General features: G+C 55.1%; 5 protein-coding genes across 5 annotated transcripts; 4 read left to right on the forward strand and 1 right to left on the reverse strand.

The window, feature by feature from the left end:
* Positions 1 to 2,286: 2,286 nt before the first annotated feature.
* On the forward strand, positions 2,287 to 7,636 carry CTHT_0041140 (uncharacterized protein; the record flags this gene model as incomplete). The annotated part of the gene is made up of 9 exons (XM_006694457.1): positions 2,287 to 2,456; positions 2,572 to 3,370; positions 3,450 to 4,449; positions 5,166 to 5,182; positions 5,702 to 6,467; positions 6,649 to 6,685; positions 6,757 to 6,895; positions 6,960 to 7,267; positions 7,339 to 7,636. The coding sequence occupies 9 exons, from the start codon at positions 2,287 to 2,289 to the stop codon at positions 7,634 to 7,636; spliced, it is 3,534 nt and encodes a 1,177-aa protein (XP_006694520.1).
* Positions 7,637 to 8,459: 823 nt separating this feature from the next.
* CTHT_0041150 (ATP-dependent DNA helicase srs2-like protein) lies at positions 8,460 to 11,449 on the reverse strand (the record flags this gene model as incomplete). The annotated part of the gene is made up of 2 exons (XM_006694458.1): positions 8,460 to 10,011; positions 10,122 to 11,449. The coding sequence occupies 2 exons, from the start codon at positions 11,447 to 11,449 to the stop codon at positions 8,460 to 8,462; spliced, it is 2,880 nt and encodes a 959-aa protein (XP_006694521.1).
* Positions 11,450 to 12,917: 1,468 nt separating this feature from the next.
* Positions 12,918 to 14,767, forward strand: CTHT_0041160 (uncharacterized protein; the record flags this gene model as incomplete). The annotated part of the gene is made up of 3 exons (XM_006694459.1): positions 12,918 to 12,927; positions 13,036 to 14,273; positions 14,327 to 14,767. The coding sequence occupies 3 exons, from the start codon at positions 12,918 to 12,920 to the stop codon at positions 14,765 to 14,767; spliced, it is 1,689 nt and encodes a 562-aa protein (XP_006694522.1).
* Positions 14,768 to 17,032: 2,265 nt separating this feature from the next.
* On the forward strand, positions 17,033 to 20,471 carry CTHT_0041170 (putative specific RNA polymerase II transcription factor; the record flags this gene model as incomplete). The annotated part of the gene is made up of 2 exons (XM_006694460.1): positions 17,033 to 18,208; positions 18,279 to 20,471. The coding sequence occupies 2 exons, from the start codon at positions 17,033 to 17,035 to the stop codon at positions 20,469 to 20,471; spliced, it is 3,369 nt and encodes a 1,122-aa protein (XP_006694523.1).
* A 2,290-nt stretch (positions 20,472 to 22,761) lies between these two features.
* Positions 22,762 to 24,541, forward strand: CTHT_0041180 (hexokinase-like protein; the record flags this gene model as incomplete). Its single annotated transcript, XM_006694461.1, has 3 exons — positions 22,762 to 23,357; positions 23,428 to 24,006; positions 24,067 to 24,541. The coding sequence occupies 3 exons, from the start codon at positions 22,762 to 22,764 to the stop codon at positions 24,539 to 24,541; spliced, it is 1,650 nt and encodes a 549-aa protein (XP_006694524.1).
* Between the last annotated feature and the right edge of the window lie 469 nt (positions 24,542 to 25,010).

Raw genomic sequence — 25,010 nt, forward strand, 5'->3', positions numbered from 1 at the left:
TCGACCGAATGTGCCGCTCAAGAGTTCAGTGAAGCGTGGCGCTCCAAGGTTGGGCGGCGTGACGCAGCTTTTCAGAGACGGGCGTGCTTCATGTATTAAGTGGTTGAATGGGTTGATGGGAGTCCTGGCCCAGGCTTTGAGGGGGTCAAGTGAGTGTCCAGGAAAGGCCTCCTCCATCCGCTGTCCGCTGGCTGGCCCGCTGTGTGTCCAGCCCAGGAGAGCGGCCAGGGTGCTTGGAGCACCAGCCGCCAGCCGCCATCCGCCAGCAGCGGCCTGGGACCCACTCACTCCAGCTCGCCCGTGTTTGGGCTGGCCCCGATTGGCGCAGGGGTGTAGGACTCTCCAGGCTGGTGGCCCGGGTGGCAGCTAGTACGTAAGATATGTATGGTTAGGTATCGGTCCTGTATCACGGACACAGCACTCAAGCTGAAATCATGTCCTTCCATAACAGAGAGCAGGTAACTTTCGCCCGGTGATTGCAATTACAATGAGATTCAAAGGCTTTTACAGCAGCAATACTAGATATTTTGCCGTGATACTGATAACTGTCTTAACTTGGTTGATCATGTCCATGTCATAGGCCAGAGAATGCGGCGAACAGAGAGCCGGGACCGTTGTTCTTCACTTGGCGAACCCTACACCCATGATTGTAAAAAAAAAAAAGAAAAAAACTGTAAACTTGTAACACATGCAATGTCAGAATCACACCCCACCAGCAGCAGATGGACCGGGCCCTGCGCTTTCGCCTCAAGCTCCCACACACCCGCCCACCCACCATGGAGGCAGTGAAGGAGAATATTATTGTCTTCCGGGGTCAATGGGCTGCCGGGCCCGATGCCTGATCGCTGGCCTCCCCACCTCCCCGGTAATCTTACAGACAACGGAACTCAACAACCGAGGAAGACTTAGGCTCTTCTTAGGATTCAAGTATCGTAGTTAAACACACAGGCAGCTGTTGGGGCAATGACAACCGAAGTACTTCTTACGGCTGCCTGTGAAAAAAGCAACCTATAATTGGGTGTTTGTAAGTAGTCCTGAAGCCAACAATGCCCCCCTTTCACGCAATGGCTTAACAGCTCTGTAGCGTCCTGCGAGTCTGGCTTGGTGGCTGTTTTGATCGCTTCATGATTGGCCTCAGTCTGGTGGAGATTTTAATATCCCACTTTCTAGCTGCCCCAACTGGCACGAAGAGAGAGAAAACAACACAGCTGCATTCGGCGCTAGTGGGGTGTCCAACTGGGGTTGACTCGCTTCCAGAACACTGCCTGTCCACCGAGCTGTTCAAAGCCACGCAATGGCATGCCTGATCTGTCAATATCTACGTCTCTGCTGCTAGTAGGATCAACCTTGGCAACGGCACAGATCTGCCGGTATTTGACGTTTACACTACTGTGTGAACAGACTCTTGCAAACCAGAGGCAGAGTCAGCATCTCGGTGACACTGCATCTCATGAAGCTCAGGCGATCTTAAGTCCGTGTGATCGAGCTGCAGGCGGCCGTTTTGGAGACTGACGCTCGCTCTTCAGACGGAACCTGCAATTAGCAGCGTAGGCACCTGACAGCTCCATGAAATCAGCTTTGCTCTCAAGATTCGAGGCCCGCTGGAAGTCAAAGCTGCTTTAGTCCTCGGTGCTGCTTTCGACGAAGTAGCACCGAACCGATTGAACACTGAGAGAACCCAATTTTCCCAAATAAATGTCAGGTCTGACACAGTCAACCCTGAGGATCCTTTGGTTTCAATGCTCTCAGTCACCATAGAACGTTACCAAGCGCCAAAAGCTTGAGGACGAGGGCTTCCCATGCCGTGGTGAAATCTTTCCCTTCTGAGAGGCGTTCGCGATCTTGTGAAAGGGGCAATGGCATCACCCAACAGGGACTTCAAAGAGCCGGGGTTTGGTCGCAGAGTTCCCTGACGATGCGGCCAATAAAGACCTGGACGCAACTTGGGATTTCCAGAGCGAAGTTTCCGAGCTTGGCATCTCGACTTTTGTTCCCCGGTGTCTCCGCTGTTACTTACCGTGCTTGTACTGGAGATCCCCGCATCGGCGTAGTGGGTCAGTCAAGACCCTTCGAAATCTTCACCGCCTTCCCGATAAGGATGCTGATCCGTGGAATTTGCGATAAGCTCGGCTGCAGAGCAGTTGGCACTGCTCTGCAAGTCTTCATTCCGCTTTCGATCCATGCAACGGCGACGCGATGATCAGCAATCTCGAACACAACCATATTTGAGCCCCCAACATCGCACAACGTGGTTCTCACACCGTGACGCTACCGCATTGCTCTTCAATGTCCCACAAGCGATCGCGCGCTGCTTACGAGGCTGATTTAACTGCGCAACAATCTCCCTACGTCTTCTTCGGCACGCCGCTTCCACCGCTCGATCCCGACGTCCGGGACGACGGCTCCTACGTACCGATATGGAAGCAAGAAGCACGGGATGAGCGGGGGAGGAAGCGGTTCCACGGCGCGTTCACAGGCGGTTGGAGTGCAGGGCAAGTCTACCAAGGCTTGGGAGAACTGCCTACCTACGCAGCTAGGTAACGCGCTGAGCTGACTGACTCTGTTTCCCAGATACTTTAATACCGTTGGCTCCAAGGAAGGATGGACCCCCTCGAGCTTCGTATCGTCGCGCACGAAACGCTGGAAAGATGACCCCAACAAAGTCGAACAACGTCCAGAAGACTTTATGGACGAGGAGGACCTGGCAGATCTTGAGGAATCCAGGAAACTACAGACAAGGGAGGCCTTCTCCGGCCTCGGATCCACGGCCGACGATGCTGTACGCGCGAGTGGGCTGATGGGCCTATTCCGCGTCGAGGGCGAAACAATGGGCGTGAAACTTCTCAAGAAGATGGGCTGGAAGGAAGGTCAAGGGATTGGCCCAAAGGTCCGCAGGAAAGCCCGCCTTGGTTTGGGTAGTGACGCGAATATCACCGAGGAGACACATCTCTTCGCTCCAGATAATGTTCCAATGATCAGCTTCGTTCGAAAAACGGACCATAAGGGACTCGGATACGCTGGCGAGACAGGGTTAACGCCACTAAGCAAGGCCAATGGTCAAAACGAGTCAGACGAAGAGGACGAAGACGATGGTGGAATTGGAAGCTTAGGCAGGCCCAGATTCTCTTTAACCACCGAACGAAAGAAGGGGCCGCAGAGGCCTCGAGGCAGCATCGGTGTCGGCATTCTGAACGACACAGGTTCTGACGACGAAGATCCATACGAGCTGGGCCCCAAGATATCTTACAATCGAGTAATAGGCGGTGATAAACAGAAGAAGAAGACCGCGACAGCTACCAATCCGACACTGAAATCTAAGCCAACGTTTGTTTCATCGAAAAGCAAGGCCCTGGGGAAGGTTGCCCTTGGAGTTCGGAAATGCCACGATGGACGGCTGCCGTTGGATGGGTTTGTTTTTGGCAAGGAGCCGGACCCCCTTGATATCCGAGATCATCGCAGAGGGAAAGTATCCTCCTCCTCGCATCCCTCCAGGCTGGGTTTCGTCAAAGAAGCCCACATCATCAGCTAAGCAACCGGCTGGCTACGTCTCGACAGCAGAAGCTGCCAAGTCGTCGACCTTGGACCCTAGGGCCCGTGCAGCAATACTTGGTGAAAAACAACTGCCAGGGAAGTCCGTCTTTGACTTCTTGTCACCAGAGGCTCGAGAGCGTCTGGTCGCTGCGACAGGCAAGAAAGATTTACCTCCAGCTCGTGGGGAAGTTCCTGCAGAATATGCGCTCAGTGAAGACGAGCGATTGAAGAAGCTGTTGGCCCAAGTCCCGCGCTTAGATAAAGAAACAGCCGTGGCCGCCATCACCAGGGGAGCTAGCGGCGCGGCACCTTATGCGGACGACGAGGCCAAGCGGTCCCGTTATCTGTCCTTCCTCGAGTGGCAAGCCGGCTTCAAGTCATCCCCTGGAGCGCGCACACCAAAAATGAAGGACGATGACTGGCTGAGGGAGCTCCATGAGTTTTACAATTGTGCCAGAATCTTCAAGCCCATGACGGGCTTCATGGCCAGCCGGTTCACAACCTCATCAGCAGCGAAGCCCGGCAGCAGCTCGGATGGCGGAGCCAGCAATAACTCTTGCTCACAGACCCCGACTAAGCCCCAGGATCCTACCGAAGAAGCAGCCAAGCTGGGCATGTTTGGACCAATGACCAGGACGGTCACGGAATTTTATCCCTCTCGCCTGCTGTGCAAGCGATTTGGCGTGAATCCTCCAGAGCATGTACGGTCGGATGAGTATCCTGCAAACAAGTCGAGATTTGATGCTTCCTCGATTGGGGGCTGTTCGGCTGCTTCGACCGGGCCAACAGAGGAGGGAACAAAGCCAGCTTGGATGCCTACTGGAAAGGCAGTTGTTGTTGTCGATCCGAGCAGAAACGAAGCCCTTGAAGCGAAGAGAGCTGGCGAGGAAGTGTTCAAGGCCGTATTCGGCGATAGCGGTGACGAGGGGTGACAAAACTCTGAGTAGATATCTTACACCTTAGTCTAATAACCAACGTCTGGCTATTTGGGTAATGTTAGGCTCATCGCGCTGAACCGTGCCAACTGCATGACGTGCCGCCTTGCTTCGTCGACCACATTGCTGCAAAGATGGGAGGGGAAGATTGGATACCTAAGACAAAAAAAACAGAAGAAACATGTACTTTTCACAGCACGTACAAATACGTATGCCGTTGATTCCCCATGTATAAGAGCCGCATCCCATTTTTTCATCACCAGTTTCTAACGGCAGGAGTTGGCTCGATGCTTGGCGCGGCGTCCCGAGCATGCGAGAGTGGAGTGAAATTGCTCAGCTCCAGCAGCGATCGTGGTTCAGCATGCTCTAATTGGTTGGATGGCAGGGCGGCTATGGAGACCCCACCGTGACTGGCCCCGCTGCTTGAAATGAGTGACCAATCGGCCAGCAGCTGCCCAGCAGTGCTGGAGCTGTTCTGGGGCTTCTGGCATTTTTGGAATTGGGGCTGCCGTCTCTGCCATGTTTGGGGGGGCCCCTGTTTTTGGTGCTTGGCCCAGCGGCCGCAACAAAGGGAGCCCTGGCAGAAGCGACTTATCCATCTCCTGGCAGTATTGCGGATGGATCGCTGCCAAGTCACCGTCTCATTAATCCGCCCCCCTCCGGCGATATTGTCTGCTTGCTGTACCTAACATAATCCAGCGTCGAGCTACACCGCAGTCGCTCAAACTACGCTAGACTAAGCCTAAACCTATGACTCTTTTCCTCTAAGATTGTCTTTCCTCTGCTTTTACTGTGTATCCCGGTGTTTTCGTCCATTGATATCTCACTGGTGCGCGGCCATCGGGCGCGTCCAGCAGCTCCCGTCTCCTTGACCTTTGACTGCGGCCACTAAATCTAGCATCCAGCACTTCTTAGCACACTGCACATCTCCTGAGCCCCCGTCCATCCAATCCCAGGCAGGTCCTCGCTCGACATCGACACTGCAGCCTGCGCCTCGCACAGAACCTATCCGTATCTAACCTTCCATCCCGCCAGATCGAGCCATCCACGAGCACAACGAGCATAGGCGAATAACGAAGCGAACGAAACAAGGGCGAGCCGAGACATAACAACGCGTGCTGTCAACCTTGTTCGAATCCGGGTGCCCGTTAGACCAAGGCCAACCTTCATCTCTTGCCTTCAATATCCGCCAGCCGGCAACATCCTGACCCGCCACCACGTTGTCCGACTTTAAGAACGCGAGCAGCTCGTCGTCCGGGCCATCACTTCGACGCAGCGTTGAGGAGTACGCAGGCATCCCAGAGGACCCGCTCCCCGATACCAAGCCCGAAAAGGGGACAACACATCTAGCCTGCTTCACCGCCGCCGCCGTCGAGGTCAACAGCGACACCGACCGAAGATTTCCTTCGCGCGAACCGTCCCCTCCGCCGAAGTATTCTTCGTTTGAGGCTTCGAGCCCCAACCTTCGGCCGCCGCCCCCGTCCTTTTCGTCTCTCTATCCTTCGGCTGACGACTACGATTCTGCTGCGCCATCGTATTGCTGCAAGTCTGTTGCCAGCGGCCCCGACACAGAGCTCGACCCGCTTCCTCCTCCCCCTTCTCCTCCAGGCGACGCGCCGGCGTACGAACCGTCTCCCTACCGCGACTCCAAGGCACAAGTAGCAGCAGTAGCAGTAGCGAAAGCATACCCAAAAGAGGTATCATCCACCGATCCTTCGGACTTTGCCGTTCTTCGGTTCCAGGACGAGACCAAGCGCGCGCTCCCAGAGGACACAAGCGCCAAAAAGAAGGGCTATTACGACGACGACGACGACGACGGTGCTGGTGAACCGTCGCGAGGAGCAGGCCATTCTTCTAGAGACGAAGACGAACCGCCGCCGGCGTATTCGGAGGGTGATATCCCCCTCCAGTCGTTCACATACCTAATGGCGGCCGCAGGAGGTCCTTCGAGCATCATCACGCAGGTCCAGCAGGGCGGGCCACCGCTGAATCCGTTAGGAGGTAGGGCTCTTATTATACATGTGTATCTTTCTCTGCGTCGCTGTGGTGTGGACATGGGATATGGGTGAGAGCAAATGGCTTTGTCTTCATCCTACTCCTCCTCCTTCATTACCATCATCGCCATTCTCATTTCGGGGTCGCGCTCCGGGGCTGATCATTTGCGTGCTATTCTCCAATCTAGATGCCCCTAGCGATGAGACCATCACACTGGATCTACGGTAGGTTTCTGGCTCTTGATCATGAGTCTTCTTCTCCCGTAGGATGTAGAAAGCGCTGACACATTCACTAGGGGTACCCGTTTCACCCTAACCAGAGATGAGCTCTTGACACTACCTGAATTCGTCCTCCTGTCGCTGTTCCCCAACGGCCTGTTCCCCGAAGGGCATATGGGCGGCTATGGCTCGGAGCAGGATCCGATACAAGTCGATGTAAGTTCCATGTCGCATTGCGCAAACAAAAAAAAAAACTCAGCTACTGAACTATAATTTACAGTATGACCCCGCTGGTCTGCAATACATGCTCGATTTCTTCCGTAAAGTGGCGAACAGCCTGCCACCCGAGGGTGAGGCTGATGACGCCAAGGACGACAGCCAGCGTCGTGCGGGCATCATCGTGCTGCGCGAGGACCTCGACTTCTATGCGATCCCACCGTGGCGCGACATCGAGCATCACGAGATGCTCGAGGTCAAGCGTGCCGCTGCCCGGGCTCTTCTCAAGCAGGATGGCATCTTTGCTGGTCTCAAGAAGAGCGATGAGCCGGGCACCACCGAGGCGCATCTCATTGAGATGCTGACAGCTGGGTATATATTCCCCTAAAGCCCTCCTCACCCCTAACCTTCATATAAGCTCGCTAACATACTTCTCCACAAAGCGGTTTCAACCACGACGACTGCTGGGGCCACCGTGCAGGTGAGCCAAACAAGGCGGTGATCTGCTCGTTGGCACTGGCCCGCCTGCGCTCCGACATCCGCGGCGACGGCCTGGGCGGCGCGTCCGGCCCCGTCGGCATGGCCCAGAAGCTGCTGCTCTTCTGGCGCAAGCCAGCCCGCCGCTGCTGGTGGGAGGGCGTCGAGCTCGAGAATGTTGAGGGCTTGCCCAAGGGCCAGAAGCTCAAGGTGTGGATCCGGAGGGTCTGGACGCTGGAGATGAGTGTTATTGGGCTGCGTTAAGTTAAGAATTTAAGGATGTGTGTTCGTGTGTGTGAGGATGATTGTCAGGGTGTAATGGAATGGGGCTAATTTTTTACTCCTCTTTCTCTCTTTTTTTTTTTCTCTCTTCCATATGTTTTGCCTTTTTTTTTCTCTTTGTCGTTTTAGTCTGCTGTCGCGTCTGTGTCTGTCTGTTGGTTTTGTTCTCACCGTTTTGCTTGAAGGGTACGCACTTGCAAAGACGAAGTGTGGGGGGCATTGGAGGGGAGGAAGAGAGAAAAGGGGAGCATGTGGATTGGACCTGTTGAATGCTGTTGTTGCGTGGCGTGTGCATGTGGTCGTCACTCTGTCAGATGGCCACTCTACTCTAGTTCAAACTCAGCCTGCCAGCCCGCTATTCTGCCTCGTGGTGTTGCATGGCCTTGAGTGAACAGAACGCATAGCCCATCCATTTTGCAGCACGGCATCCTGCTCTGGCTGTTATTGGGTTGTTAAAGATAGGGACCTCTTGATTAACCCTCAAGACGTAATGATAAAAGGAGTTCTGGTTGGGTTGTCGTCAAACACTTCTAGCACGTACTGTCGTTACTGCTGTTGCTGTCTCTTTGCTGTTATCTCGTTCACCTTCGGTTGACCCTACCTTGACTTTTCTCTCCGCCTGAGTTTTTACCTCAAGTACCTGTGGTCCCTAAACAAAACCAAGTATTACATACCACCTTGAGAGCTCAATATGAATTTTGGGGAAATCAGCCGAGGTAATGAGAACAAAGACGAAATCCCTTGGGAGCGAGCAGTCTATATATCAAGCTACCAAAAAAAAAAAAACCTAAAGCTCATCAGCCCATTACATTTTACCACCTCGCCCAGGTTTATTAATCGTCAATGGTTTAAACGGCTTCTTCAACTTCTCAATCGGCGTGATACTATCCCTTCCTAGGCCAGCAGGTCTCCTAAACACACTACTGCCGAGCCCCTTGGGCACGGTTGTGCACGTCGTCGCGTGCAGACAAGCGGCTGCTCGCGTTGGCTGGGGTGGTGGCCCATCGTCTTCATCGTCGTCGGCCGCCTCTGATATGCCATTGCCATTCTGCTCTGAGTCCGGCCGCGGCGGCGAGCTGGAGAAGCAAGGATAGGCTTTCCCCTTGGAGCCATCGTTGGTAGAGTGACCAACGGTAGGACGAGTGGGCATCTTCTTGGGGCCCAGCTTGTGGCTGGCAAGGTCCGGCTGGATGACAGGCTGGGGCTGTTTTGCCACAAGCTGCTGGAATCCAGGTGAAGACTTTTTGGAGAACGCGTTGCCTGCTGGTGCTGTCTGCCCTGCTGAAGCCAAAGCGGCTGGGGGAGGAGCAGGCTCAGATCCGGTCTTAACGAAGGCCATGATGCTTTTTTGTTGTGGCAGGCGTAACTTTTGGGCTCTCTCCTCCTTTCGCTTCGCTTCAGCCGCGGCGTTTGCAGCCACGAGAGCAGCTTGATGAGCTGATGCGCTGATAAAACCGGGTAGATTTGATATAGTGAATTTCGATGCTTGCTCCATCGTTGTTAGGTAGTCTTTCTGCCAAGGCCGTTCTTCCTCAGCAGCCTTTCCCATGCCAGGGCCATGAATTCTCGGCCGTTTAGCCCGCGGCCCATTGAATACATCACCCTGGCCGTCCCACTGTAGGCCCCTCACATGTTCAGGGTCAACAGGGAAAAGATTGTCCTCGGTGCTAAACCCGGGCGGCAAGGCCCCGAATATCTTTTCGTCCGAGGGCAACTCTCTCCCGAGGACCTTGGCAATTTCCTTCATGACATGACGATCAAGACAAGGTCCTTTTTCGGCAAATGAACGGCTTATTGAGCTGACAAAAGGAGACATTTCGTTATTCTGGTTAGCCTCGCTGGAGGGGCGGACCGGGTAGCTAAGATAGAGCAAGCTCTGAGCTCTCGTCATGGCCACGTAGAGTAGCCTTCTTTCCTCATCGATATCATCGGATCGCGAGTGGGGAATAGAGCCATCGTAGACGGCAGGAACAAAGACAACAGGCCACTCAAGACCCTTTGCTGCGTGAATGGTAGATATGGTAACCCGCGGCTTGCTGTCTTGATCGTCGTCTCCCGTCTGTGCATCTGTAGCCAGGGCCACGTTGGCCAGGAAGCGCGGAAGGACGTCAACTTCTTTAGCTTGCTCAATACCTTCAATCTCTGGAAGGGATTCGTCGCCTTTAAGTTCGAGCTCCTTTACAAAGTCTCCTGCCAGAGCGACGAACTCCTGGACGTTTGCCCACCGTTGCTCATGGTCCTCTGGGTGAACGGTCTGGAGATGCCTCTGGAAATCAAGAGAGGAAAGAAGCTGCTCGATTATCTGAACAAGGCCGATTGGAGTGTCGTTTGGCCCATCCACTTGACTGATCCTTCTCCTGATGTTTCCAACGGTCGGATCAGCGTAGTAGTAATACGCTGTTCGGTGTGCTTCATTATCTTTGTCTTCGCAGTGCGTTCTCCCCGGCAATGCTTGGTCAGGACAGACCAGACGCTCATTCCAGATGTTTCTGCCTCTTCAAGAAGCCCCCTGATTGTAATATCCCCAACTCCTCGGCGCGGAACATTCAAGATACGAGCGAGTGCATCGTTGTTTTCCGGCTGATGGATGACGCGCAAATAGTCGATGATGGTTTTGATTTCGGCGCGCTCGTAGAATTTCAGGCCGCCGACCATCCTGTATGAGATCCCCGCCTTTCCTAGAGAGCTCTCGATGTGTCTTGACAAGTAAGCGGAGCGAATGAGGATTGCAACATCGTTGTGGGTTATCATAGAACCCGACATCATGATGATCCTCCTAATCTCAGAAATGATCCAATCTGCTTCGGCATCAGGACTGATCAGCCGCCGTAACACCGGTCGGGTTCCCTTGTTGTGAACGGGCTTCAAGGACTTCTTGTAACGCTTTGTGTCCTGCTCGATCACCTGCAGTGATAGATTGAGGATGAACTCTGATGAGCGGTAGTTCTGCTCGAGAGAAACTTCTTCAGTAGCGCGGAATTCACGCAACAACTTCCACAAGTTCCCAATCTCGGCTGACCGCCAGCCATAAATGCTCTGGTCTGGGTCTCCGACGATGGTTATTCTTCGGTGTTGTTGCGCGAACAACTTCATCAGATCATACTGGATTCCGTTGGTGTCCTGGTACTCGTCGACGAGCACAGCTTGAATGTTAGAGACGCAAGCGGGAAACTTGCGGAGGAGTTCAGCGCAGCGAACCAGGAGGTCGTCGTAATCCAGTAGGTTGGAGGACTCCAAATGCTTCTGGTACTCCCGATAGCAGGTCTCGAGCTCCTCAAGCTGGGGTGTCTTTTTTGGCTCCTTCTTAACTACTCTGGACGGCATTTCTGTTCCCTTGGCTTTCTTCTTGCTAATCCACGCGCGCGCATGCGCAGGGTCAACCTGCAATTGTAGCCGCTTGCAGATACGAACGATGATGGCGCGCGAGTCTGAGTCATCAGCAATGCCAAACTTTTCATTGAGCCCGATGAGGCGGCCATACGCGGCAAGATATCGACGGGCGATGCTGTGGAAAGTGCCAAGAATAATTTTTGTTTCTCTGCCGTCACCGAGAGACTTCCCAATGCGCTCTTTCATCTCACGGGCCGCCTTGACAGTGAAGGTGGCTACGACAATATCTTGTGGATGATAGCCCACATGGTCGATCAGCCAAACCACCCGGGCTGTGAGGGTTTGTGTCTTTCCGCTCCCCGGACCTGCCAGAATTGCAACCGTATCTGCAGCTGACGTCACAGCACGGCGCTGGGACTCGTTGAGACCGTCAAAGATGGAGTTATTTGGCGCTGGCTGGGCCATGGCAACGGATCATCGTATTGGACTGTGGACGCGTCCAACACGGGGGCTGCAAAGTCAGAGTAGTTTTAAAAAAAATTGCGAATAAGTAAAATTAATTGAGCAACATGCTTACAGTACAGACGAAGCACTAACACAACTCAACAGTGACAAAGCGCCATCGTTGTGCTGAGTTCAAGTGTAGCCTCAGCCAGCGCCAACAGCTCCACACTTTCTCGACGCGTTCAGCACGCGCTCACAGTAAATGCAATGGAGCATTTTCGCGAAAGCACGTGACTCGAGCAAGCGAGGGATGTTATTTGCCAAGACCAGGTGGGGACCGGTGCCCAGAGGCCCGCGATCTCAGCCCCACCAACCCTCTTAACCATCGATCGCTCTCTGGAGCCCAAGTTCTCTTGACTTTGAGCCGGAATCGAGTCCCGATCGGAGAGTCTAAAAGAGTCTGCGGACGGGAATATGAAAGACACTTCGGAGAATCTTTGCTCAAATATTCCAAAGATCATCTGTCTTTATTCTTACCTTGTGACAAATACAGTGCTCCGTACCATGATTGGACAAACGTAGGACAACACAATCCTTTCCCACATCACAAGTGTCCCTCTTGAACCGAAAGAAAAGTGATGGAGGATGGTGTGCTATTTTTTTATCGCCACGCGATGCTGCAGGACGTAAAACCTTATAGAACCTGTTCCTGATGAAAATTTTTGTGTGTCCTTAGTTTACCCACGCCGTACCACGTTTTCTGTGCACAGTTGTATGACTTTTTGCCTCTGAAAACAGCCAAATGTCCGTTGACATGCTATCTTTGAGAGGGGATGGGCACACGAGGAGCCACGAAGTGACGGACCCAAGAGCAAGCAATGGCAGGGGTTGAGCGGGCTGATGGCGGGGACAGGCAAGCTCGCATGGTGCCAGCCAATCAGGATGCTTATTTTGCCGCTGTCTGCCCGTGCTCCACCATGGATCGGGCCAATCAGTGAGCACTGTGCCCTGGATACCCTTAACGCCCACCTTTGACCTTTTGTTCATCGCTGCCGACAGGCTGCTGTGAGGTTGCGCAGCGCCAGCGCTATTCCGAGCGAGCCATGCCCATCATGCATGCAGCATGGTATCTGGAAACATGTTCAGCAAGTCAGAGGACATTTCACACAGTGTCCAATGCCAGCGGCGCCAATGGCAGCGCCGGACGGGCTTCGGCACACCGTGATTTGAGTGATGACATTCGCTGCTTGTCTCACCAGCCGCTATATACGCAGTGAAGCCCCGTATCACATATTCCCGTCAGCCATTTGACTGAAGTTTCGGGATTAGCGATCGTCGTCTGCACATCTCAATCACAGCCCGTTCCAGGTTGACAACACGGCAGATGCCATGAGCCACCTGTGAGGTCCGACGCCTGCCCTACAAGGTCCTTCTCATACATCTGCGTGCCAGCTCCCACCCCTTCCGGACCATCCTGCTTCTCAACGCCATGCCATCTGGTGTTCTGTCGATCTATAACTCTGTCCCTGTGATTGTTCGGCTTCCACTTTTCTTTCTTGTTGCTGCCTCATCTGGGGCTTCGTTGTGTGTTGCCCTGCCTTGGTCAGGACGTTTCTCGCGCCGGTCGCCGAACCTCGACCTACCTCCGCTGATCCTCGACTACTCTCCTGCTCCTCCTCCTGAGGAAGGACCCCCGCTCTCCAGAAACGCAATCCGTGACCCAGCCTATCTTCCGGCACAGATCGGTGGCATTGTTGGCGCCTACGCCTTTTCGCTGCTCCTCGTCGCCTGTCTGCTTCTTGCCCTCTCCAAGTCACGCCGCGAGCATCTAAGGAATCGTGACAATCCTCCAGAGAACCCTGTCATCGCTTTCAACCCGTTTCCGCAGCCATTCCTGCTTCAGTCAGAGGAGGAATACCAGCGAGAACTCGAAAAGTTCCAGACTGAACAGGCTCAGCTTGAACTACTAGAACAACAAATCGAGCAGTCCAAGAAGCTCACCCTTCAGACCGATCTCCCAAGGAACTTCTCGTTCCCATCAAACGTTCCGCCACTAAGCCCGAGCAAGTCGGGCTTTCTGCATCCACCGCTTAGCCCAACCAGGTCGCTGGTTACTTCGACATCACCGACATCAACCATCCTTGCTGCTGGTATTGATCTGTCAGTCGATCAGTCAGTCGTACATCGAGATAGAGCCATGGCGCAACAACAGCTTGAAGAGATGTATAAGCACGTGCTCGAGTTCGAGCAGGCGAAATTGGAAGGGAGGGAGTATACAGTTCCCATCCCTACCCCCGCCAAGACGAAGAAGGAGAAGAATAAGCCCTCGAGCCTGAACCTTTCTCGTGATGAGAAGGGCCACTCGCGAGGGTCTTCAATCCTCTCCTTCCTCAAGTCCCCGCGCAAGAACAAGACATCTATGGGCTCCTTGAACATCTCGTCACCGATTATGACGCCCATGTCTGGGACATTCCCTCGGCATGAGGAGCAAGAAATGAATCCCATGCCCCCCCGACACTATTATGCCCCTCCGGCCTTCCCCACGGTCCCTGCAGAACCTCCCCGCAGACCCTCAGCTGCTGGCGCATCGTCTGCAGCTGCGAGCCAGCATATTCCAACCCCTGATGACTCGCCCGTCAGCGACCAGAGTATTGACGCACGTCTCGAGGCCGCCAATATCCAGGCTCGTGAGTCCCGGGAGACACGTGAGACACAGGATGCTCATCCTCTCCGCCGTGCCACTCCCGGTTTGGCCGCAGAGCACTCTCGCGAGCAGTCAGTGGCCAGCACACCCGCCGACCACGAGCCTGTGTCTGCCGTCTCGGAGAGGTCCACCACGGGTCTCGTCGGCCTGCCAAGCTCACCAAAGCCCGGCGTCAATCGCTTCCCGAGCCTCAGCTCGCTGCCAGCGTCTCCCCGACCTGGTCAGCAGACCTTCCCGCTTCAGCCCCTCCGTCGTCGAATGCGTCCAACAATGGGGATTCCAGGGCCGAAGGCAGCAAATCTTCCAGCAAGCCGACCGCTGTGCGTGAGGGTGGCATGTTGCCGCTGCGTGCATACGAGCCGTCCGCTGCCAGCCCCACAGCTCCTAGTTATGCCACCAAGCAGACCGTGTTCACTCGGACTGGCCCGCTGTCGCCCGGCCTGCTCAGCGGCGTGCCCCGCACTCCGTGGACCGGTGCCCCCGTGCCGTACACGCCGTACCAGCCATTCTCGCCCGTTGTGCCGATCACCCCCACTGTGGTCACCCGTGCTGATCGAAAGAGAATGAAGAAGCTGGAGCCGAAGACACCCACTGTGGAGATGGTCAAGAGCCAGGAGGAGATTTGGGGATGTTAAGGGGGTTACGGGGTAAAGCTGGGGTAGTCATTTTCTTTCCGTTCTTGTCACTCCTTTGTGAAACACTTTTGGCTTCCTGTCTTTTGTGTAATGGTCAGACAAGGTTGACTCGGTCAATTTTGTTGGTGAATGTGGCTTTTGGATACTAACTCAGGTAGCATATACTATTGTCTTTTGGGTTGTCGGGAGTATTTTGATACGTATTAAGAAGATGTCTTATAGTGATATCCTTACCCGTCAGATATGATGACGATATCATGAATCTATATCTTGTTTCTTTATCCTTGCATTATTGTCGTTCCAAACAGATAAAGCGTTGATTGGGTGTTAGAGACGGGCAGGGGTTGATGTTTCAGGGCCCAATGATTTCATGAAACTGCCATCCTTGCACTTCGACCCAGGATGAAGCTCGTCGACGAGCTGATATGAAGCTCAAGCTCCTCCCCCTATTGCCTATTGCAACCCGCACCACATGCCTCTTCTTCATCCATCAGCCGACCCAACAAGCGACACCACGGACTCCTGTCACCGGTGAAGTTGTCAACTTGCTCTCTCGGACATCTCGGATGTTTCAAGTCCGCGGACCTCATGACGTGCCTACCTAGGATAGGTACCTTTTACGGAGATAACAACCCAAGGACGGAGGACGTGCACGCGACGCTCCCGGCAGTTCAGTGTCACAGCCCACGGCTATCCTCCGTGTTGGTAACATGCAGAGCAGGAGGTTTAAGTCCACTTCCCCAGATCGTCCGGTTGTTCCATAGTCTTGTGGAATGATGTTGCATCATCCGTTCCTGACATCATCATCTCTGTGCTAACTTCCAGGAGCCCTATCCAACAACAACCGCGCTGGAGGCAGGGTTAATGTAGCTTGCGGCGAAGCGTTCATGGATGGCTCGAAGACGCAAGGATCGCAGCTGCAGAGCCGGCCGCGTCACATGCTCAACAAAGCAACTCTCCATCCAGCTGGGAACTGTTTTACAGCTTGGCTGCTTTGATTTTCCAATCCTGATCAATGATATACCATCTACGGCCGCTACGAAGCACGAAGCACAGCATGATCTTGCATCCGGCGAACTGTCAGTGTTGCTGTTATGCAGCCCTGGATCTCGCAACCGCGATCTCAATTGCCGCATGTCCGATGTGTTGAGTGCCGGACCAACCAAGCACACGCGCTAGCCTAATCATTTCTTAGCGGCGGTCGTATTTGGGCTGTCAGCGCCCCAAAAATTTGATACCCCTTTTGCGTACAGCAGTAGCGCTCGCCTCCTCCAACTCCAAAATAACAATGTGTTCTGTATACAGCAAGTAGCCTTCCAGATAGACAATTGCTTGCTTTGCTCGGCGCTCAGTTTACAATCAGCATCTCTTTCATGTGCTTTACCCCGTGGACGAAGACAAGGCTGCGGCTCTGCCCTATCGCAGCGCTCGCATCGCTGGTTGGGGCAGACCAAGGCTTTTTTTAATCGCGGGTCGACTCTTGGTCGACCCCACAACGCTGCACCTCTGGCCAATCGCGATCCAGAATTGACATTCCATGCATGCGGATGCACGTGCCATTTGCGTCGGGGCAGTGCTCCAATGTCAGGGTCCTGGGATCCGCCGCAGAAAACTCGGCCCCAGCCGTGCTCTTCCATCATACGATTCTGGGGCAAATCGTGCCACACATAACCCGATTTCTGTCCTGCAACTCCAACGTCAGCTCCTCTCGCCAAAATTCTCGACAACTCATCCGCCCTACTGCCTGCGCGCATTGCGGTGAGAACCGGTGTTGCGTGTACGGCCCAAGCACACCAGAGGACCCAAGAAAGCAAAGCAGACGATCCGAGACGATCAATCATTGGCCGACTGCATTCCTGTACTGGTTCCCCGTCCCTGCTCGCGTCCCCGCACGTCCATCCCGTCGCGAACCAGAACGCCCATCCGCGCCCACTGCAACACTCTGCGACGAGTACGCCCGACCCGCGGGACCCCCCCCCCGTCTGTGCCCAAGCATTCCGACACGCAGCCTGGACGCCTGGACACACTGACGCTGGGCACTGGACCCTTGGCCCGCACATGCAAACACCTAATCGCATCCACGGACGGTTGTGAAAGCATTCACCATCCCGGTGTGTACTGGTGGTCATCAGGGCACCAGGCCAGGTGCCAGACGCTACACTAGCGTAGGGCCGTAGGGCAGAATAGAGACCCAAGAGGGGGCCAGCAAGGGAAGAAATAGTAAAGGGGAAAAGGGAGTGGGGGGAGCACCGTATTATGGAAGCAATGGCCGGCTTCGACGCGGCCACGCAGACCCTGCTCGCCGCCCTCAGCGGCAGCAGTGGCCTGAACAACAATTTTGGGCTGAATCCCGACGACAGCCTCGTGGATAATTTTGTGGACAATGGCTCTGGCAACGGCCTCGGGACTCCGGATGCCAACTCTGTGGCTGCGACACTGGGCGACACGCCTGCCAGTTCAGGCTCTGCTGTGCCTGGCGCTCGTTCTGGTTCTGGTTTTGGTGCGGTTTCTGCTGCTGGTCCAGGCGCTGGTGCGGGAGGAAGTGGGACTTCTTCTTCGGTCCCGCCCTCGGCTGTCACCGCATCGCTCCAACTCCAGCAACAACCCGCATTCTTCAACCCAGTCCCTCCGACGCAATGGGTCTTTCAGGACACCCCCCCGTATGACTCGCCCTCCAGCGCTGGAAGCCCTTTTGGAAACGTCCCGCCGTCCGCTCCCCAGCAGTCCTGGGAACTCCCGGTCCATCATCTCAACCTTGCTCAACAGCTTCTCCAACCACAGCCATCACCGTCCCCGTTTTTCCATCCCGCTAGCACGGCTGTCTCCAGCGCCAACGTCGCCGCCGTCGCCGCTGCCACGACGGCCAATGTCCCCGTAACCCAGAGCTTCGCTGCTCCGAATCTACCCGTATCTGAGCCCGAGACACAGCGCAGGATCCAAAACACCCTCACCCCCGCTCAGCGCGAGCGCCTCAAGACCATCACGATGCCGCCGCACCTCCAGTACCACTTCCCCAAGAGCGAGGGAAGCCCCGACTCGGCGTCGAGCCCCCAGGAAGCCAAGGGGGTGACCACCGCGTCGCCGACGACACTTGATCCCTCGAAGCAGAACCACGACCACGCCAGCGGCACCAGCCACAACGCCGACGACAATGCCAGCAATACCAACACCAACACCAACACCAGGAAGAGGAAATCATCAGCTGACGACGACGACGATGATGATGATGAAGAGATCGAGGTTCCTCCCCCGGTGAAGAAGACCGCGCACAATGAGATCGAGAAACGCTACCGGACAAATCTCAACGACAAGATCGCCGCCCTGAGAGATAGCGTGCCGTCGCTCAGAATCATGTGCAAGAGTGCCAGAGGCGAGGACACAACAGAAGACAGGGAAGAGCTGCACGGCTTAACGCCGGCACACAAGTTGAACAAGGCCACGGTAAGCTCTCTTCGTTCCCGCACGTCGTGCACGTTCTGGTGGAGACAGGATATTGACTGCGGGGCTGTAGGTGCTAAGTAAGGCAACTGAGTACATTAAACATCTGGAGAAGCGGAACAATCGCTTGATCGAGGAGATCAACAGCATGCAGGCCCGCATTGCCACTTTTGAGAAACTCTTTATGGCTGGTGCCATGACGGGCCAGCTCCCTAACCCTCTACAGCAGACCCAGCCGATGCAGTTCAACCCTGCGAGCAACCCGTACATGAACAACATGAACGGTATGAATATGACCGCCATGAACACGCCGATGGCGACACCACAAGATGCCAACCCTCCGGGCATGATACCCATCCCCGAAGACATGAAACGCATCATCACAGCCCAACAATTGAACGCCGGTCGTCCTTACCCTGTACCTCCTGCTGCTGCTCACTTTGTGCAGAACCCGGCCCTGCTCCGCCAGCAGCACATTCAACAACAACAGCAGCAAGCACAGGCCCGGGGTTGGAGTCCATACTTCGGCAAGGTTATGGTGGGCAGTTTGGCTGGCATGATGCTTATCGAGGCCCTCGTCGAAAACGAAAAGGACCGCGAGACCACCGAAGGCCGGGGTCTGTTCGCCATCCCCGTCCAGCTCTTGGCGGCCTTTGTCCGGTCCACCCACTTCAGCATCGGCGGTTATTATATTGACGCGAAGAGTATCATCGCAAAGCTCCGGCTCTTCACGTTGCTCGCTATCTTCTTGTGGGTGGCGTGTTCATCGTTCCTCGACAACATGTCCTTCTTCCGTCCTCCTCAAAAGACCAAGCGCGCCGCTACCGCTGCTGCTCCCGTTCACTTTGCCCCAAGCCTTTCTTCGCCGCTCCACGTCAGGAGAACGGCTTGGCTTACGGCAATCCAGACCGTTTGGGTTCCCCAGCGCAACGCCTTCTTTGAAGCCGCAGCTCTGCTGCTCAAGGCTTCCAAATACGCTCTCCGGTGCCTGATCGGCGATCGCGCCTATCTTGCTTTGACTGGGTTGACCGAGGAGCAAGAGGCTGCTAGGGTCAAGGCGTGGTCCATCGCCTTGGATGCCCAACTTACCGGTGGCGATGTCGACATCAACAAGAGCCGCCTGACGCTCACTCTGTTTGCCTCGGGCACGCTTCCTGACACTCCCCTCCGGCTGATGCTGAAGGCGTTGCACATCCGACTTCTGCTCTGGAAGCTGAATGGTGCCTCGTGGCTGGCCAACTCGGTTGCTACCACGCTGGCCAGACGGAAGTGGAACGAAGCTAGGCAACTCAACCAGATGATCATGTCGCTCGTTCGTAAAGACACTGATGACGTTCTTCCCGAGCATCTTGCTGTCCTCCTTGAGCAAGACTGCGATGATGTTCTGAACGATGACATCGTTCAAAGGGCTCACAATCTGGCGTTCAACAAGCCCACGACGGATGACGTGATGGGCGGTATTCCCGGTATGGATTCAGTTGTCGAAGATCCTGCCGTTCGGTCGCCCATTGACGCCGTTGCCGCCTGGTATTCGACTCTGCTCGTCCACCGCGCCCTCCTTAACAGCCTTCCGAAGCCCCAGTCCCCCAGCGATGCGGCCCCTGCTCCGACCCGTTCCATCCTCAACGACGTCGAGCTGGCCATCAAGCTCGCCCCCATCGGTTCCAACGCGAAAGTCCGCGCGCTCATCGCCCGCGCCGTCCTCGTCGACGGCAAGCGCGGCACCTACATCGCTGCCGTCCTCCAGGCCCTCGGCCCTACGACTCCTTACGTCAAGCACACCAGCGCCTTCCTCTGCACGCCCTACGGTCTGGGCGCCCTTGACGCTGACTCCCACATGGCTCTGCGCTGCGCTATGGCCATGGCCCAGCTCGGCAAGTTCAAAGGCGACCTCCCCCGCGCCGCGTACATGCTTATCGAGTCCATCCTGCCACATGGTTGCGATATTAAGACGCTGTCGCTCCTTGGGTACACGGCTGCGTTCCATCTCATGGAGGAGATCAGCCGTCATATAAAGCGTGATACATGTACAGATTCGATGGAGCGGCTGGCGGGCCAGCTGCGGATCTGGATTGGCAGCGAAGAGTTTGGCGGCGGGAAGGTCGCTGGTATGACTGGGGAGATGAGGATGAGGATGGTGAGCCGGTGCTTGGCGGTCACTAAGAGTGTGGTCGGCATACAGGGCGCGGGGTGCGCGGTTGTGGATCAAGGGTATGTTAGTATGGAGGATGAAGACTCGTTGGAGGATGATGGAAGTGGGTGTTGAGGTTTTGTTTTTTTATTTTTCTTTTTCTTCCTCATCTCTGCGTTTCTTTTTGTTTTTCCTCCTCGGTTGAGGAGTTCTGTGACTGCTTTATTTTCCTGTTGAAAACATCTATCTCTGGTGCTCGCCTTTCGTTTCAGTCGTTTCATCTATCGTCTCCATATACCTCTTATTGCACAGTGATATCTGGCTGTCGTTTTGCTTTTCCTTTACTTGCTCTGTTCCATGCATGCTACAAGAGAGGATTATGGGTTTGAAGGAAGGAGGGGTACAAAAAGTCGGCATTTCCTATGTTTCGCTGTTTCCCTAATCCTGTCACTGATGAAGAGGTCTCAACACTCTCCAGTCAATTCGGAAATCTCTCGGCTTGGGAGAAATCTTCGGGAGACGCATATGTTACATCCACGTTGATACGTCCATGAAGGGAAAGAAGCGGTTTGTTAGAAAACGGGAAACAATGAAGGGAATGAACGGAGTTATAAGAGCGGGTAGGCAAGTGGAAAGGAGGAGGGAGGGTAGGGAGGAAGGGAATTAATCTGTATCGTTAGGTATTCCACGTGTTGTTAGCTTATCATCGGGTGCTGGGTGGAATCGAGTTGCTATGTTTTTGCTCCCAAAGGACCCTTTGGAACGAAGTCAAAGTAGATGCGATTGATGCCCTTCTGTCCCAACTCTCAGCTTTCTGCAGGGAGGCCCAAGATTCTGCGTACACAGTAATCCGTAGACATTGTTCTGCTGAACTGCGTCTGCGTTAGGGCCAAGGTTGGGTAAGGACCGAAGTGCTGCAGAGCCAGAGAACGGCTAGGTTCAACGGTCCGAATTCCTGACCCCGCGTCGGGTTTATGCCTCAGTATGTGAAGGCCAAGTTTGTTGACGTTTTTATTTTATAATTCCCTCGTGGGTGTCATTCGACGCTTCGCTTGCCTCCTCTTCCCTCCCCAGCCGTTGGGCTGGTGTGGCCCGTGCGTGGCTGGAGGTTGGTCGCTTCGAGGTTCGGCGCCACCCCCCAATTCTGCCCCACCCGTCCCGTAGGAACCCCACTTTTTGGACATCTCTTGTGGGTCCGGCGATGGCTCCGGTGGGCGGTCAGTTCAGCCAGGCAAACGCCCGCGCTTTTCTCTCTGTTATTGGCAAGCTCGCTCCTTCTGTCTTAACGCCCAACATTTATTTTTTTTTTCTTATCTGGCTTTGTTTTTGGGCTGACTTGGGCCGAAAGATAGCGGCGCTATTAAAAGAAAATCGAATTCGGCGGACCAGCTTCCGTTCGAAATGTGGAGGGACCACGACCTAAGGTCGATGAGGGGTGTCCAATGCCCCTGACGGCTGCTGGTCACAGTAGGTGACCCCGACTCAGACGTCAAGCGTTATCGGTCCGTTGCTGCAGAGTGACAGGAGAGTTGAATCTGGGATTTTTGTTTCATTCTTTTCCAAGGCTCAGTCGCCGGTAATTTGGCACTGGATTCCAGCTATCTCTGTGCAATATCGCCAATCTGCATTTTTTTTCTCGAAACGAGCGTCTGCTGTGACGCCAACCTTCCCCACATCGACTCTCGAACCCTCGCGGCGGCGCGGCCTCGAGTTTCTCGACCACTGCAGTCTCGTGTTGCACATTACCCAGCAGCAGTGGCTCTCCTGCCTTGCTGCCCGTTTGCGACCTACCAGTCTGCCACAGTCTGCCACAGTACCTGCTTGTGACGCTGTCTATCTCCCGAAAGGCACAGGTTCCGGTTTTTTTTTTTTTCTTGATGCTGTCATCTCAAAACCGCGCAGCGGGAGGGCTGCATCCAGCACATCCAGCACATCCAGCACATCCAGCACATCCAGCATCCAGTGCATCCCCAGTGTACGGATTACGGAGTATTCGGCGCTTTTCTTGCCGCGCCATTGGTTTTTTCCCCCAGGTCGGGTAGCACTGCGCCGCTTGGCATGGCTCCTGGATGACGCCTTGGGCAACGCTCGTCTAGATAAATTCCTGACCAGCAACTTACATACGGGCCGTCTCCTGGCCCTCCTCCTGGCTTTGGCTTCTTTCCTAGGATCCTCCTGGATTGGCGTCGAGGACACGCTCTGCCTTGCCGTCTACGTCTTCCTCTCGAATATCAAGATCAACAAAAGAAAGACTCAGACTGCACGTCTGGCAGAGCGTGGATCGGCTAGATCCAAACCAGGAACGCCCCCCCGCCCTGGAGCTGAACCTGTCCTGCCCGTTGCTTTCGCCCCTTGTCCAGCTCTCCCGTTCATCGTTGTCGTCTTTTTCGTCGTGGGTGTCGAGTGAAGCAGACAGGTTACCAAAATGAGCCACACGACAAGGCAGTTCATCCTCCCCCCAATCCTGTCCTTCCGGGACTTCATTGTGGCCGCGGCCAAGGCTCTTTTGCGAGCCAAGTCCCTCCTGCAAGCCCTCGTCCCCTCTTGGCTGTCTCTTCCATCAGTCAGGAGGAGGGCCCTCCTCACCGATACTGCGCTCGAGTTTCTCCGCGAGAGCGAGGAGGCCTTCCTCGGCCCTCTGCGCTCGAGCGGCGGCCTGGCCAAGCTGTGCGCGACGCTGAAGGCTCAGTTCCGCGAGGGTCTACGCTCAAGCCCCGAGGCCATGCTTCCGTCCTACAACTCCAAGCTGCCCAGCGGCCTGGAGAAGGGCCAGCACCTTGCTCTGGATGTGGGCGGTTCGACGTTGCGCGTGGCGCTAGTGGAGCTGGGGGGCGACTCGAAGCATCAAATCGTGCGCATGAACTCGTGGAAGATTGATAATGAAGTTAGAAAGCTCAGGGGGCGGGAGTTCTTTGACTGGATCGCTGAGAGGGTGCGCCGTGTGGTGGGAGACGAGAGCGAGCTCGGCAGCAGTGCCGAGAACCCGCTTCTTGTTGGGCTGTCGTGGAGCTTCCCCATCGAGTAAGTTTTAACAACTCAGAAGGCTATCTTTCCAGGGAGAAAAATGAAATAAGGGACTAACACATCACAGTCAAACCTCCTCCAGCAGCGGCAAGATCCTGCCCATGGGCAAGGGTTTCTGCGCCGATGAGGGCCTGGTCGGCGCCGACCTCGGCGAGGTCATCCAGTCTGCCTGCCTCCAGCAGAGCCTTCACATCTCGCTCGCCGCCATCGTCAACGACTCCAGCGCGACCCTACTCTCCGAGGCCTACTCCACGCCCGCCACTCGCTTCGGCCTGATCCTCGGCACCGGCGTCAACGTTGCCGCCCACCTCCCCGTCACCCTGATCGGCCGCGAGAAGTATGGCATCCGTCCGCGCAGCTGGCACGAGAGTGCCACGCATGTGGTTGTCAATACCGAGATCGGTATGTTCGGTCGCGAGGAGGGCTCCTTGCCGCTGACGAAGTGGGATCGTCAGCTCAAGGCGGCTCACCCGAGGCCCGACTTCCAACCGTATGAGCAGTTGGTTGGCGGGTATTACCTTGGTGAGATTTGCCGGCTGGCGCTGATCGACGCGATCGAGAGCGTGGGTGTTTTCGGCGGGACGGTGCCGGAGTCTCTGAGGAAGGAGTACGGTCTCGACACAGAGACACTGTCGATTGTCGAGGCGTAGGTGAATCCCTTTCGTACTGGCTATCATAGCAACAGGCTAACCTATGCCACTTACAGCGATACCTCTCCCTCTCTCGACAAGGCCCTCAAGGTCTTCACCTCCCGGCATCCCTCTCCCGTGACCCCGACCGTCGCGGACCTCAAGTTCCTTCAGACGCTCTCTTCACAGATCGCCCGGCGCGGCGCCCGCCTCGTGGCAGCGGGAGTGGTTGCCCTCCGCGAGCTCAAGATTGAGGCCGAGAAGGAGATGCTCACCCTCACCAGCGGCGACGAGCAGCCCGTCCAGGGTCTGGAGGATGTTCCGCTCCCCAAGGAGGCTGCCAAGGCGGCGGCGCAGCGCGAACTCGAGCTGCTGGAGAAGGAGAAGTTGACGGTTGCATGGAACGGGTCTGTCATTGAGAAGTACACTGGCTTCAGGGGGTACCTGGAGGAAGCTCTGGATGAGCTGGTCCAAGGCACGGGCGTTGAGCTCGTGCAGGCTGAGGAGAGCTCGCTTGTTGGTGCGGCAGTGGCGTTGGTTTGCTTGGAGTAAGTGAAGGCTTGATTTGGCGCGGGGCGGTTCAGCAATCAATGGGTATAAAAAAATTAGGTTACTTGGGAAAGCTTTAACGTGCATGCATGTCATGGGTTCGTGATTTTTCATATGGGCGGAGCGCTGATTTTGTTTGTCTGGTGTTTTTTTTTTTTTTTTAGAAACAGCTGATTTTTCACTTAGTAGCTATATGGGTAGAGCTAAACATTTATTTCATTGGGACTCAAAACGAAGAGTGTCTTGAGAAATGAAACTTTGGCTTCGTCGCAACGGATTTACTGGTCGTCCTTCTATTTTATATCTCCCCTCATTCCATTTTGCAACGGCCACCCTTTGCCAAAGATGAAGCTGAGCCTTGCATCACACTTCTACCTGTATAGTTTGAGATCTGATCCAGGAACATACGGAGAAAACAGCAAAGACCGCACTCCAACTGAGCGCGAAACCCCATCAAGGACCGACACACACC

Source organism: Thermochaetoides thermophila (assembly GCF_000221225.1).
Source record: "Thermochaetoides thermophila DSM 1495 unplaced genomic scaffold scf7180000011818, whole genome shotgun sequence".
In the NCBI taxonomy this organism is placed as follows: Eukaryota; Fungi; Ascomycota; class Sordariomycetes; order Sordariales; family Chaetomiaceae; genus Thermochaetoides; species Thermochaetoides thermophila.